Raw genomic sequence first — 15,636 nt, 5'->3', positions numbered from 1 at the left:
AGTAACAGAAATGAGTTAGGCAGCTCCATTTTTCTGTGAAATATGAAGTATTAGGGAAGCCTTAGTTGTTATAACCAAAGCTGAAATCTAAAATTAGATCAAAATATATTATAGAACTGAAAACGCTTACCTTTAACCCTGGTTATGTACTTATGGCAATTTCATCAGACATGGGATGGGGATTTCTATGCTTTAAGTTATATGTCTGTGCAGGAAACATTGATTCATAGCACATTCCAGCCTTGACTTAAACATAAAGGAATTGTTAGCAATGTTACAAATGATTATAGCTTTCTTGTTTGCTGTAAGAGCTGGGTTTCTCTACATATTTTCAGGCAGTACTACAGTGATATGCTGTCTAAACAACCAAGGAATAATACATTCTTATCAGCTGTACACAGTGGATGTGGCATTCTGGGAGCATTTACATCTTTGTGCTTAAAGTTAGTAGCGATAGATGGGCCACTTAAGCAGAATGTTTTGACAGACACTTTATGCAGTATGGCAGTTGCAGACCATAAAATATTGGTTTTAGACTTCATAAGAGGTACCTGTTTACACTAAGAAAAAGGTTCAACCGAATAAAATTTAAGGAAGAGCTCTAATTCCTTTATTGAAGTCATGTTCACATCTTCTTTATTCTTCGTCTAATTCCCTTTTATTCCAAGGATAATGCAGAAGGCAAGAGTGAGAAATAAAAGGCTCATTTGCTTCTTACTGCTGCAAGGTGCCCAGCAGAACCTCAGCTTTTTTTCTGTCTTAGTTCTCAAAAGGATTAATATTTATTTATTTTCACATTTGTTTACTGGGAAAGTCTGACTTGGAACAAAGCCAATTTTCAGTGGAGGCCTGGGGAAAAACACCTAGGCGCATGTCTTTGCAACGTGGGAGGAAATCGGAGCACCCAGAGGAAACACACACAGATGCAGGGAGGACATACAGACTCCACAAAAAAGTCACCTCAGATGAGAATCGAACTGGAGAACTTCTTGCTGTGAGGTGACAACACAACCGCTGCACCACTGTGCCATCCAACATGCCCAGCACTACGTCACTTTCTACATTTGTTTCTCAGGAATAAACTAAGTTCATCAAGAGGATAAAATTCTATGCTTTGCACTTTACAGTCTATGCTGGCATGATTGCTAATGTTTTAATCCCACATATGGAGCTGGGTTTGAAGGCAGAATAAAGCTCCGACAAGCTGCTAGAAACTGTATTATTAGGCAGTCCTAGTTAGTAAAACCAAAAGTTTATTTACTGGTGCCAAAATAAATGCTTGGAGGTAGATTTTGTTGATTCTCCTGATGTTCTGAGATGTAAATTCTCCCAAATGTGAAATTGCATTATATTTTCACATCATAGGTCTGAATAAGAATGGGGATCTGCATATTAGATGAGTCTGAATGTTGCTTCATAGTTTTGCTAGTTAGCATTTTCTAAGGATTAACCCAAATCAGTGTTTTCTGTCAGTAATATAAAAGTTGACAACATGTTTATAAGCCTATTCCATCAGATGAGAAGCTGTTGCCATGTTTACAATGTAGTATCCAAGGTGTGAGACAGGGCATGTGAGGAGATGATTGAGAAGTTATACTGAGTGGCCATCTGTCATTATTCTCATCTTGGTGATGAAGCAGAGGTTGCCCACTATAGGACTGTCATTTTTTTCATTCTTTTTACTCCTTTCACAATAAGTCCACTCATCTTTTAACACATTTTTGGAATACTGAACCCCACATTAATTGTGTTGTATTTTAATACATTAAATCACATTTTTTAACCTTTTCAGAATCCTTTTTAAGCTTGCCCCACTGTCTCATACTAGCCCATCCATCTACAAAAAAAAAGTGATACTATTCTCACTTCCTTTGTGATCTCTGATACAAAAACTCAAAAAATAGTACTACACGACAAAGGATTGATTTCAAGTTTCTTTACAAGTGTCCTGCTTCTGACCCTGCTGTGATTTCTGTCTCTGCTGTTCAGCTTCTCCCATCCTCTAAGCTACCTCTATGAGACAAGGATAGTCAAGCTGTGTTGAGGCTGGGAAAGAAGGTCTACACATCTGCTGCCCTGGCATTTCAATGTCATTAAGTATCAACCTCATATGACCGGGTATAATTTATCCCTTTTATCTCAGATGGGAGGGACTTTGTTTGATCTGCCTAATTCTGAGGCTGAGTCCATTGTTCTTTCTTTGGTGAGATCAGTATCTCAGGAGGCTTGTCACTCCATTAAGTGTAGTTACAATGCTCTGAGGTCTCCTCTAGAGCTGCTGCTTCAGGGTCTGTCATGAGGTGATATTTCTGCCCTCATCTTCAAGCTTTGCCTGATGACATTAACACTAAGCTTCTTGATGCTCCCCTAGATAATGAGAATCACATTGGTACTCCAGTGGTGGATTTATTTAAGACTCATCTTCAAGCTTTGCCTGATGACGTTAACACTAAGCTTCTTGATGCTCCCCTAGATAATGAGAATCGCATTGGTACTCCAGTGGTGGATTTATTTAAGACTCATCTTCAAGCTTTGCCTGATGACATTAACACTAAGCTTCTTGATGATCCCCTAGATAATGAGAATCACATTGGTACTCCAGTGGTGGATTTATTTAAGACTCATCTTCAAGCTTTACCTGATGACGTTAACACTAAGCTTCTTGATGCTCCCCTAGATAATGAGAATCGCATTGGTACTCCAGTGGTGGATTTATTTAAGATCTTCGAGGACCAAGGCATGATCACAAACGACCTTAAACAAATTTTTCTCTGTCCCATTCTTAAATTTCAGTGGAATTATTCTACTAAAACTACCTTTTTCCATAGGCAGCCTTGTCCGCCCTCCGAAGGTAAGAACGTCCCTAAATGTTTTTTTCCTGACAAAGCAACAGATAACTTCAGACTCTTGGGTCCTTTCAGTTATCTGTCAAGGCTACTTCACAGTCTGGAAGCCTCTTTACCCCCTTTTGGGCATTCTCCAACCCCTTTTAGATCACATTACTAATTTTTCAGGGGTGTTGCAAGGTTTATTAGATCAGGGCATGATTTAACCTTTCTCAGAGGCCTTTAGGGGCACAAAGTTTATTCCAGGATGTTTCTGGTTCCCAGAAAGGAGGGTTCCTGGAGGGCCTGTACTAGACCTTTCTTTTTTGAATACTTTCTTCAATGTATCAACCTTCAGAATGCTCTCCTTCCAGATTCCATTCCTTTTGCTTCCTCAAACCTTCCTTCAGGGTGTGTTTATGTTGTTTCTCTCATTTTCAGTTTTCTGCTTTGCCCTTTGGTCTTTCCCCAGTGCCAAGAGTATTCACCAAGTGCCTGACTCAAGTCATAGCTTTCTGCAGGTGTCAAGGAGTACACATATTTCCTTATCTGGATTAACTGCACCTTTACTAGGCTTCTGTTGCACATTCTGGATATCGTCATCAATCTGCAGAAGTCTGCCAATCCCCATTGAGGGTCACATTTTTCTTGGATGCAGGATTCAAGCTGTTTCAATGCTGGCATCTCTGTCTGCTTCCAAGGTACTGCCTCTAAAAACTTGCTTCCAGTCCTTGATTCCTTTCTCTCTCATACCTCTCTCATGCCTGAAGAGAATTTTTGATGGTCCTTTGGTTCATGGCTTTGACCATCCCACATGGTCACTTTTGCCAAATTTTACATGAGAGAGTTTCAGTGGCACCTGTGGTCAGTGTGGCTTCAGCATTACCACCAAGTGAAGTTTTCAATTCCCTTACTTGTCTGAAACTCGAGCTTCAGTGGTGGATTCAACACATATTTCTCAATCCAGGTGTTCCTTTCTGGCTTCCTACTCCATCTCGGGAGCTCTTTATGAATGCTTCAGATTAGGGGTGAGGGGCAGGGGCTGCTTCAGGTATTATGAGGATTCAGGATCTTTGGTCTCTTCACCAGCAATGGGATCACATCAACATCAACTAAATGTAGGCACTTATTCCTGATCTTCAGGACTTTCATTCCCAGGCACGTTGAGGGTCTATACAGACAACACTACAGTCATGCGGTACATCAGCAAGCAGGGGGGCACAACATTCTTCTTTACAGACTAGCCCTTCAACTGCGGCTTTCTCTGCAAGCAGTTTTCATTCCTTCAAAATAAAACCTGGTGGCAGACTCTCTGACCAGGTCCAGGGCACACCCTAATGAATGTGAGTTTCACAGAAAGGTATTTCTGAACATAGTTCATGGGTGGGATGTTCCTCAAATGGATCTTTTTGCCTCCCCTCTAAACAGACAGCTTTCTCACTTCTGTTCCAGAACCCAAGTCTTCTGGTTTGGAGGGTGGGTGCCATGTCTTTTACATGGAAGGGGATGTTCCTTTATTTTTTCCCCCCTTTTCTGGTTCTTCCCAGAGTCCTGCACAAGATCAAACAGAACGCTCCAAAAATCTTGTTGGTGACTCCCTTTTGGCCCAGACAGCACTGGTTTCCCCTCCATTTTCAACTGGCCAGTGACAGTCATCACAAGTTACCTTATAGGATGGATCTTCTCAAACAAAACAAGGGGTTTCTTCTTCCCACTCATCTGTGCACTCTTCCATTGACAGGGTTTTAATCACTGTTTGACATCATTTTTCTGAGGATGTGCTTAATGTCCTACAGGAGGTCAGGAAAACTAATACCAGAAAATCATATATATCCAAATGGAAGAGATTTCCTTTACTAGGATCCCTGTCAGTGGGGGTCCTTTTCATTCGCTCTTACTTGTGTGAACTGCTTCATGCTGGCTTGCCGTATTCCTCTGTTAAAGCTCACTTGTTGGCAATCTCTGCTTGTCTGACTTTGACTCCACCATTAAGCTCTTGTTTTCATGTTAAACAATTCCTGAAAGGTGACCTCCATTTCAAGCATCAAAAAAAGTCCATACCTCCTTCATGGGACTTTAACTTCGTTCTTGAAAAATTTACTTGGGCTCCTTTTGAGCCTCCTGCTGCTTCTTTTCTGCAACACCACATTTAGAAGACTGTTTATTGGCTGCTCTCACTTTCACCAAGATAGTGTCTGAACTTCAAGCCTTGATGACTATTTCTTCTTTTTAGATTTTTCATAGAGACAGGGTGTCTTTGCATATGAATTATTTTATGCCCAAGGTGGTCAATGCATTGTCCCTTAATCAGCCTATCCAACTTCCTTCCTTTTTTTGTTCCCCACAATCTGCTAGTGAGATGGTTTTATACATCTTGGATTTTTATAGACAGTTCAGCTATTATCTAGACAAGACAAAGGCTGTACATAAATCTGAGCAACTTTTTGTTTCTTTTCCTGCCAGGACATTGGGTTTGGCTGTTTCTAAGCAAACATCTACTCCTGGAGTTCAAAAGCCATTTCCTTTTGATATTCCTTTCATGGCAAACAGCTCTCTGTTCTGGCCCATTCTACTAGGGTAGTGGCTTCCTCCAGGGTTTTCTTTAAGGGTTTGGACAACAGTTCCCTCCTTGAACCTGTTACTTGGTCTTCTGTGCACACATTCACTAAAATGACAATTTGGATGCTGTTTCCAGAGCCAGGTCAGGTTTTGCCAAGGCTATTCTTCATGGGTTTGTAGACAGTTCTTCCTTGCCTTTTTCCTCCCATTCCTTATAGTAGCTTTTTTTTGTACTCTCCCACCTGCTTTGAATACTGCAGCAGTTATATGGAAGGACATAGCACAGTTGTGTAAAATCTTACTATGACAGTGGATGTCCTTCTCTTCGCTGTCGCATTATTCACTCCCTCCCCCTTCTTGCTCTATTTTATTCCTTTTTTCTGTTAGGAACATCTGCATGGTTGAGGTGTCTTTGTCCTTTTCCCTAGGCATCCCCTTTTCCATGGAAGTACACATATTCCTTTCTCCTGGGGTATTTCAGTTCTGAGTATAAAGAATCCCTATGTCGCCTTCATATGCCCTACACTGACACAGGCAGCATATGTCTGACATACAAAGCCAGTAAGAATTAAAGGCTTTGGTTTACTGGCTGGATGTTTGGCTATCCTTTGCAGGAGATCCCTTCTCTTATACATACTGCAACAGTGAAGGCAAGTGCATTTACTGTTATGGTAAGATTTTTTTACACAACTATACTTAACAAACACTGTTTCTCAAATGTGCTTCATTATGTTCCTCTGTGTCAGTCTGGGTATCCTAGTTAGTTGAGAGTGAGATGTACTAAAAGGCTAACCACTGAAAATGTCATTAAGCATCTCTCTACATCAAGAACAGAATTTACAAGCTAACCTTTAGTTTAAAACAAAGCTTTTTTCCTTACCGTCAATTTACATTTGGATTTATTAGTCCTCTCGAATCTGGTTGTTTTGGTGGGGTTAGGGCTAACCACTTAGTTGTGAAGTTAATAAAAAAGACATTTATTTAAAATAAATAAATCATAGACAAATTGTAAGTATTTCTCTACATATAATTAAGACAATAACTTCCACTTTGCCCAGATCATTGGCACTTCTATGAGTGGATGCTGACATGCTATTTATTGCTTTATAATAGGTAGTGCTGTACACTGTGAAGAGAAAAGGAGGAAAGATTTGGTTACTAATTTAAAATTAAAAAAAAATGAGAAAATAAATAAAAGGGGATGAAGAGGAATGAAAAGGAGGGGTCTGGTGTGATCTTGTGGTTTAAATGTGTGATCTTGTGGTTTAAATGTTACCTTGGGTGTATGTGTGTATGTGTGTTCCTGGGTTTGATAAAGGGGATGGTGTATGTTTCTATTTTTTTATTTGTCTTTCCAAATAGTGATCTGTAATTTCTCACTTTAATTATTTGCTTTGTGTAGTTTATCATCAGCTGAACACAAGGAAGAGGAAGGAGGCATATAATGAAGTTACTGATAGCTAAGTGACAGCCTATTTTTGGTTGGTCTAAGCTGTTTAACTTAAGTTCATTGTCTCTCAATAATTAATTTGTTTATAGTTGTTTGGTGGTATATATTTCATATGTATTTTATCTACCTGTTTATAGATGGATTGATATATAAAATGTAAAAATTGTAAATATTTCTATAATGTATACGAAGTAATAAACAGTAACTGGCTTGTCACTGAAGATCAAAGATAAGGGTAATATCTCACCACTTTTTAGGTGGATCCAGAATGGATTACATGCTTTTTTATCTTTAGTTATGTTATTAAAATATTGGCCACAGGTCACATACTTCTCAACTGTACAGATTTTCACTTCATATTTTTGGTCTGTTTCTTATAAAATTGTGTTTTTTCTGACAAATCTTTGGTAAATCATTGAGTGTTGAAGTCATAAAATAACGACAGAGATTTGAGTTTCAGACTTCATACCCTTCAACAAATTCATGCTAATGCAAAATCTTTTATTCTATCAACTTTCTAAGTTTGTAAGAGCAATATTTAAAAAGTGTCCATATTTTTGGCCCTTTGTACCCCCATTGTTTTGTCTTTGTCCAGATTTATTGCTCTAAGAGGTTGAGAGTTATGCACACGACGATTATGAGTAGCAGACTGACGCAACCCATGGTATCGCAACATGGTCCAGTCAACACAGTGTTGCAGGAAGGATGTCCTTCAGTGAACTAGAAAAAAATTACAGAAAGGATTTGGTGGATCTCCCTGTAGAAGCTGTACCCATTCTAGCCTCACTAAGTATTTAGGGTCAATCATTACATCATGATTTGGGCAGAGGTAAAAATCAGCAAAATGACTTTCTGGAGACCATTGATACAGTCAATAGTCAAGGGAGATCTAGGTTATTTGATATGGTGGTAAGAAAGGAGGTTCTCAGCCTGCTGTATCTGCATGAGATTTGCATCAGGGCAACCTCAGTACAGCAGAAGGGGTTGGGATGTTGTTTCCTCAACAGCTTTTACCCCAGAGAAACAGCCAAACAGAGTCACTCCTCCTCCTTTTGGGGTAATGAGAAAGGAAATTGATGATTTGGTGCAGGCCCCTTCTATCTCCCAACCAGGGTCATCTATCATCACCCATATTTCTTTTTCCATTAAGGAGAAGATTTAGAGATGGGAGTTTGTGGAGGTTTTTGATTTGCTGGACCAAGCTGGTGTTCAATGTATAGTAGATTCTGAAGGTCTTGAACATAAGGATTTCTTAGTGGCATTAACATATTTTGGATAAGTGTCATTCATCAAACTACAAGGTAAAATTACTGGGCAATTGAGTGGTGGGTTTTACATATTTTAGTGCCATTATTACTGAGAAACAATTTGGGCAGCCACAGTGGTGCAGTGGTTAGCATTGCCACCTCAACAGCAAGAGGCTCTCTGGTTTGATCCTTGGCTGGGGTGCCTTCTGTGTGGAGTCTGCATGTCCTTCCTGGGGTTGCGTGGGTTTCCTCCAGGTGCTCCAGTTTCCTTCCACATCCCTAAGACATGCTGTAGGTGGATTGGATACTCTAAGTTGGCCCTAGGCGTGAGTGCATGCGTGTGCCTTCCATGGAAGGTTGGGCGCCGGGCTGGCAACTCGACACCGTAAAACTCCACTGCCAATGAGCGGACAGGTGATCCACTATGGCGACCCCTAACCGTGAAAAGCCGAAAGAAGAAGATTATATTACTGAGAAACAATTTGCACAAGCTCTTCCACTACACCCACATTTTTAATCATTATGGAGGCCTATTGCTTAAATGGAAGATCTGCTTATTTATGGTGTGTTCAATAATTTAGGAATTGAAATCAGTAAACAAGCAAAATGTCATTCAGAGTTATCATAGACAAGGACCCCTCTGTGCATTGCTGAAGATTTGGGTCTTTTCAGATAAAAAGCCTGTTTGGGCCTTTGATGTGTATAGGTGTGCTTTGCCATCATGCATAGCTGGGTATGTTTGGTTCTGTTGTGGTGGTAGGCATCCAGCAGTAAAATTTTGGTTAAGAATGGTCCACTTCTCACAAAAATATTTATTTATTTATTGATTGATTGATAGATTGGAAAAGTCTAACTGTATACAAAGGCCCATTTTCAGTGGAGGCCCAGGAAGAAAAGCTTCAAAATAATTCAGACATAAAAGTATACAAAAAGCTCCAAGTAAAAACTTTGTCATTTATAATTATACATGGCATATGAGGATAAATCGTATACCAACATGCATTGTATAAGAAGGATATGTTGTATAACACATAATAGTGGTTAATGTCTGTAATGGATAGCATCTTATTTGAGTTCAAAACAAAGTTACTGAAATGCATGTCTCATCTTAAATGTGTTCTGCAAAAAGCTGCCTTTTGCTGCTTAGTTAACAATCCTAGTGAAAGTCTGAAAATAGTGGGGAGTAGAGTTATTCTAAATACAGTCAGTGCAGCTGGGTTTGGAAGGATAGAGAAGGGGGGTGCAAAAGGTGTTTTAAGGGTGCTGCAAGAGATGTGCTGAGAATGGGAGAGTGGATACTGAAAAATGAGAGGGGAGCTGGGGTAGAGCAGAGAGATGGTATAGAAAGAAAAAGAAACAGGAGTTAGAGAGAAAGTGAGTATATATAAGAAATTACATGTCTAAAAAAGCTGAAGGCTAAAGAATCTTATGAAGGTGTGAAAAGTGTAGTTGTATAGAGTTAAAGGGCCTGTAGAAATTGAGGACTCTGTGATGGAATGTGGTAATCCCTCAATTTGTAGTGGCTAGAGATATTGACTAGGTTTGCAGTCCAGGAGACCACTGAGGAGACTATCCCAAATTTCTGTTTACCCATGCACTGTCTGGTTAGATGACCTGCTCAAGAAACTACAGCTCACAGCCTTAACCTTCTGTTGAGCAGACAAACTTCTCCCCCTTGGAAGCCTTTAGAATATCCTTGTTAGGTTTGATACTGAAAATGAAAGAAGGTGAATTTTGGTTAATCCATCACTTTTCTTACCTGGGAGGGTTTTCAGTTAATGATGACATCAGCAATAAGTTTGACAGAGTTTACTACTCCTCTTTAGAGAATGCCATTCGTTGCTTCAAGGACCCCAGTTAGCAAAAGTTGACGTGGAATCAGCTTTTGGGTTTATCAGTGTTTCCCTTACAGACTGTCACATTTTGGTGATGCAGTTTGAATAATTTTCTATTTTGACATGACCATGCCAATGGGATGTATTCGAACACCTTTGAGAAGTTTTTTACAGCATTTTAGTAGTGCTGGAAGCAGATTCTTTTCACTAAGCAATACACTATTTGGATGACTTTTTTGGTTGTAGAAGGTAAATAGGAGGCTTTGTTGGACCTCATTTCTTTACAGAGCCTTTATCAGTTGGGGTGCTTTAGTTTAAAGGTTAAGGGCAATTTGAAGACCATCACATTCTTTGCTATTGAGAACAATGTCACCTCATCATCTTTTAGTTCTATGATTAGCTGGAAAATTTGAAGGTTCACATTTATATCAGCAAAGGAAGTTAGTCAGTCAGGTAATGGAACTAGCTGGGCTGTTTACTTCTGCTTGCCTGGTGGTAGTGCCAGGCAAAACTATAAGAAGATCTTTGTCTAACTTGGTGTGCAATGGACCTAAGAACATCATGGGTATTGGGAAAGTAAAGATAGATCTCCAGCTGTGGACTGTATTTTCAGCAGATTTTTATGGCAGGCCATTCTGACAAGATGACCGGGTGTTTTGTGTGACTTTGCACTTGTTCGTAGATGCTTCAAGAGGGTGTGGAATGGGGGTGCATAGTTCAATGGGCAGTGATTTTCAGCTCCTTGGCTACCTTGTTGGTGTGGCAAAGTGAACTACAGAACAAGAAAATAATATTTCACTGTGATAACATGGCAGAAGTGCAGATATTGAACAGAAAATCATTCAAGTCCCCCTGTGTGCAGTCCCTACTGAGACAGCTTATACTATTTAGCTCAAATAGAGACTTGTCCTTCACTGATGAGCATATTCCAGGTTTTTTGGAATGATTTGGCAGATCACTTTTTTTTTTGTATGCTTGCTGGCAAACCTTGGGAGTAGGCCCCAGAAGTGGCAGCTTTGTCCACACTCACTCCAGACAATTTGTGGCTGTTTGGTGAGGGTTAGTGGAGTCCCTATGGGGGAATTCCTGGATTCCCTACACCAAGCGGGCTAATATAGTCAGTGTTATGGGTTTTAGTCACTCTTGGAAAAACCTGGTTAGGCAGTAGAGGTGGTCAGCCCACCTTTTAGTATAGTACTTCACATTCTGCTGTAATGATGACAGAGCTACTAATACAGTGAGAGATAATTTCACTTCAAAGAGCATGTTTGCAAGGACATGTGAGCACCAGGATTTCATACTAGGTTTTTAAAAGGGTGAGGCGGAATTATGGATTTTCATTCTGATTCTCACTGCCCCATTGACAAATCTTTGGTAAAAGTGATTTTGACAGGCATACGTAGTACTGCTTTTGGTTATTATATGCACGCTCTTTGGCCTACCTGTGTAATTATTGCAGCTTGCCATATTTTATTTTATTTCTCATGTTTATTTGTCTTGTTTCTAGTGTTCTGAGAGTCCTGATATTGGGACACTCACTTGTACATTGAGCACATCAGGTCTTTTATGAATTGGACTGTCACATGTTATCTATTCAGGTGGCAATGATGCTGGGAAGACTGTTGTTCCCTATCCTGAGAGACATTGTGGGTTTATGACCTAGATTTCCTAGTTTGATGTGAATATGGCCTGTGATATCTCCAGGTTATCTTGGGCAGGAGCTGTCAGCCACACACCTCTCAACTAAAGAGATTTTCGCAGAATGTCAAGATTTTTGCCTTATATTTTTGGTCCATTTTTCATAAAATTGTGGCTTTCTGGAAAATCAGTGACAAATCATTAAAGATTGAAGTTAGAAAATAATGACAAATATTTGAGTTTTAGACTTCATACCCTTCAGAAAGTTCATGCTAATGCAAAACCTGTTATTCTATCAACTTTCTTGTAAGATCAATATTTCAAAATTGTCCCTATCTGTACCACCTTTTTAATGGCTTTGTCCAGATCTCTTACTCTAAGAGGTTGAGAGGTATGGTCGGCCAGTCTTCATTAGCGATCATACAGATGCTTTTAAACCATTCTGGTTCATGCTGCTTCTTCCCACTTGGTTTTTTGAGTAACTGAACATTTGGAATTCTAAGACGTAGATCCAGTTTGGTCTTCATATGATGGTGTACACTTGTCAAACATAGGTTTGGATATATTTAATATTAATATGTCTCTTTATCTTGAAAAAAAAATAATGTCATTACAAAAAAAAATTAGTGGAAAGGGTTTTAAACTAACTTCATATGTTGAAGTGTTTCTTTATGAGAATTTGATGCTTTGTTATTACTAGCAAAGTGGGGGGAGCAGGTTGCTTTAAGACAGCCTTTTGGACAGTTGCTGCATGACATTTCCCCCTTTTCATTCCCCCTATTTTTGGGAAGTCACTGAAAATTTAGAACAAAGAGTGTGATATGGTTTCAAAGCTGCAAGTGGACAATGACAAGTTTGCTGAGGGAGTACAGTTAAGAAGCATTCGGATGGATGGTGACTGGCAAACTGGCAGAGCAGACATGCAGCCTGGTCATTAGGGACCTTGGTATTTTATTGGACTTGTTTGTTATTTATGAATATATGGTCAGTTTCCTTGGATGCCATGCATTATGTAATAGATTAATCACAAAGTCTGTTGTCCACGTATTTTGTGGAAGAATGCAGGGCAGCAGCAGACAACAATTAAAGTTTCTAATTTAGTAGTTGTGACTGGCATTAGCCATTTAAATAAAGCTCCACAAAAGCATTCTAAGCCTAGAGCTGGGCACAAAAAAGATTCATTTTAACTATCTCTTGAAGCTGCCTCATGTTAATAAAGTAGCACTCACATAGTGTAAATTTTAACAGAACAACTTAAAAGTGAAGTAAATGTGTTTATTGATAGCTTTGTCATTTCAGTTATGAATGTTTGCATATAACACATTTTTATACATCAGTACCGGACTTGGAGAACATTTTCACAAGAAAAATTAATCAAGGTCAGCTTGTAACATTTACCTAACTTTTCTCTAGAAAAGTGCTATTCTTCTTTGTTTATCCCATGGAAACCTACATCTTATTTCTTCCAGTTCTGAAAACATCTGCCATGACACCTATGTTTCATTCACCATTTCTCTGTCAAAGGGTTGTGAAACATTACTAATGCAGCTCTTGGGCTCTGGAAACTATAACTGTGGAAAATGGGAATTCTGTTATTGATTGATTTTGGATTTTGTTATTGGTTAACAGGTGTACAAACAAACATTTCCAATGGGTTTTAATGCCATTTGTCTATTCTTTTTCTTAACATCAGCAAGAGTACTCATTCTGGTCATAGACTACTTATTTCATAATTTAATTGCTACAATATTTTTGATAAAGTTCATAATAAAACATTACCGAAGACATTAACTCTGATGCTAGCATTCATTGTATCCTTATTAGCCCCAAAACAGGTATAGATTCCAGAGTCGTCTTTTGTAACCTTGGATAAAAAAAAGCTGCAACTGTAAAAACCGTCTTCCTTTAGTCCAGAACGATTTAAAGTGCCAGATCGATTATGCTGTGACAACAGAAATAAGAACATGTAAACATTATCTGAAACATTTAAATTAAAAAGTAAACAAAAAAATGAGAAGGCAGCTTTTTTTGGTGTGATATGAAACTGAAGTTTACTTCATGTATTTAAACAGACTCACAGCAGAAATTAGGACAATATGTAGTCTAAATGCTCTGAAATTTGGCTCCCAGTTAAGCATTTTCTAGCTATAAATTCAATGCAGATCAAAGTTGCTTACAAGAAAGCAAACAGCATGAAAGTTCAAATCAGTCAAAAAGTACAAGCAATGACAGTTTTTTTCAAATATTTCTTTGTTTTTCTTTTACATCTTGAGTCCGCATAAAGCCTTCTACAAGTGAAATAATAATACTATACATATTGTTTGTTTATAAAACATGCCAGAATAACATTAATATATAGCAAAAGGTAACAAAAATGAATGGAAGACAAATCAGATAACCTATATACACTATGTACAATAAGTGCTTTTATATTAACCACAAAAGTAATCTTATTTGACCTACTCTCCTACCTCATAAAGCTAATATCTCACATCATACTATCAATGTAAAAGGTAATTGTCCTAAAGTCTAATTCACAATCAAAGTGCTAATATTTGCCTGACTTAGCTTAAAATAATATCAAGGAGGGCCATCCAGTATTGGAGAAAATAGAAACGTTTATTAGGGTTATCAGCTTATGCACTAAAATATGCTTGATTGTCATTTCTCTGAAGTTCATCCATGAACACCGACTCCTATACAATTAATTTTGAGTGATATATAGTTTTAGCAATGAGAAGTGGGTAATAAGAATGTCATTTTTGTTTCAGGTTATCAGAAGTAGTATGTAGTAATGCAAATTTTTCATATCCCATTTTCTCAACTGTAACTCTCAATGAACATCAAAGTTTGCAAGTACATTTACAACTCCAGAAAATATGAATGAGATCTACTTTCTGGGAGTGGCAAAACAGGTAGCTAGTGGAGACTTTTTCATTAAAATTGTTTATTATTACTGAAGTTAAATAGGCATTGTTTGCAATCATTCACTGATTATAAGTAAGTTTTTTTTAAAGAGGGTTCATTTCAATGTAACATTAATGGCTTGAGATTTTTGATTATCAGTGAATATATCATTCTGTTTCATTCAGTAATTCAACATAAGAATGGATGGCCGATATTTGAGATTAATAATCAATTAGCATGAGAAAGATAACATTTTCTTATTAAGTTGTAATAGCTTCCCTAATGTTTTACACATATTAACATTGTTTTCATTAATTTCAGACTCCTCTGTAACTGAAACAGGTAATTCCCTGATCTGTCTTAAAATTATGGTGTAACCCTGGTGAAGCTTTAAGGATTTCCTTATGTCCTCCAAAAATTTATTTCTATGAACATACATGTCCCATAGGTTTTTCTCCTTAATAAGGGGAACCTTGTTTAAATTTAACATGTCTTTGTTCAGTCTAATATTTGGATTTAAATGTAATGGTTGCAACATCGAGTGGTTTAATTAATGCTAAAGATTCCAACAGTTTTTGTAGTCTTATTATATTAAACTTTAGTAAAGCAATTAAGAAAAGGAAGGATTTTTGGATTAAAGTTACAAGTCTTAATAGAATCATACCGATCCATGTCAGTGACCATTCTTTCCTTTTCGGATCAAATTCCGGTATTTTTATAATTCTATTTGAGCATATAATATCATGATATAGTCTAAAGTCAGGTAATCCCAACCTTCCATTTTCTTTTGGTTGAATTACTTTTTGATAGCTTAATCTAATCGATTTAGGATGCCAAATGAACTCAGCTAAAAGTGCATTTAATTTTTTTAAATCATTTGTTTTGAATTATTGTGTTAGATGCATTGAGATTAAATAATCTGGGAAGAATATTCATTTTAATAATTGCAACTTTTGAAAGGAAGGATAGTTTTAATACACTCCATCCTTGAACATCTTGTTCAATTTTGAAAACAGTTTTAAGATATTATTCTGGAGAAAGACTCTTTGATCATATTGGAAGGAAATCCCAGAGTATTATAATGACTACTTTAGTTTTATTTCTGAATCTGAGAAATACAGGTCTGTATGACATGATGGGTTTAATGTAAATAAAAAAGATTTATCAAGAATAAT

At 37.9% G+C, this 15,636-nt stretch overlaps 1 protein-coding gene across 3 annotated transcripts in view; it reads right to left on the bottom strand.

Annotated features, from left to right (window-relative positions):
• LOC122790141 (vascular endothelial growth factor receptor kdr-like) overlaps positions 1–15,636 on the bottom strand; it is a 674,216-nt gene that overhangs the window by 335,864 nt on the left and 322,716 nt on the right. For all 3 annotated transcript variants that reach the window (XM_044057728.1, XM_044057729.1, XM_044057730.1), the window contains exon 7: positions 13,334–13,496. In XM_044057728.1, the coding sequence (XP_043913663.1) occupies positions 13,334–13,496 (163 nt within the window). The remainder of the gene's footprint in view (positions 1–13,333; positions 13,497–15,636) is intronic.

This window comes from Protopterus annectens, chromosome 15.part0 (genome assembly GCF_019279795.1).
Source record: "Protopterus annectens isolate FY-2018-M chromosome 15.part0, PAN1.0, whole genome shotgun sequence".
NCBI classification, from domain to species: domain Eukaryota; kingdom Metazoa; phylum Chordata; order Ceratodontiformes; family Protopteridae; genus Protopterus; species Protopterus annectens.
This window is presented reverse-complemented; position numbering and strand designations above follow the sequence as displayed.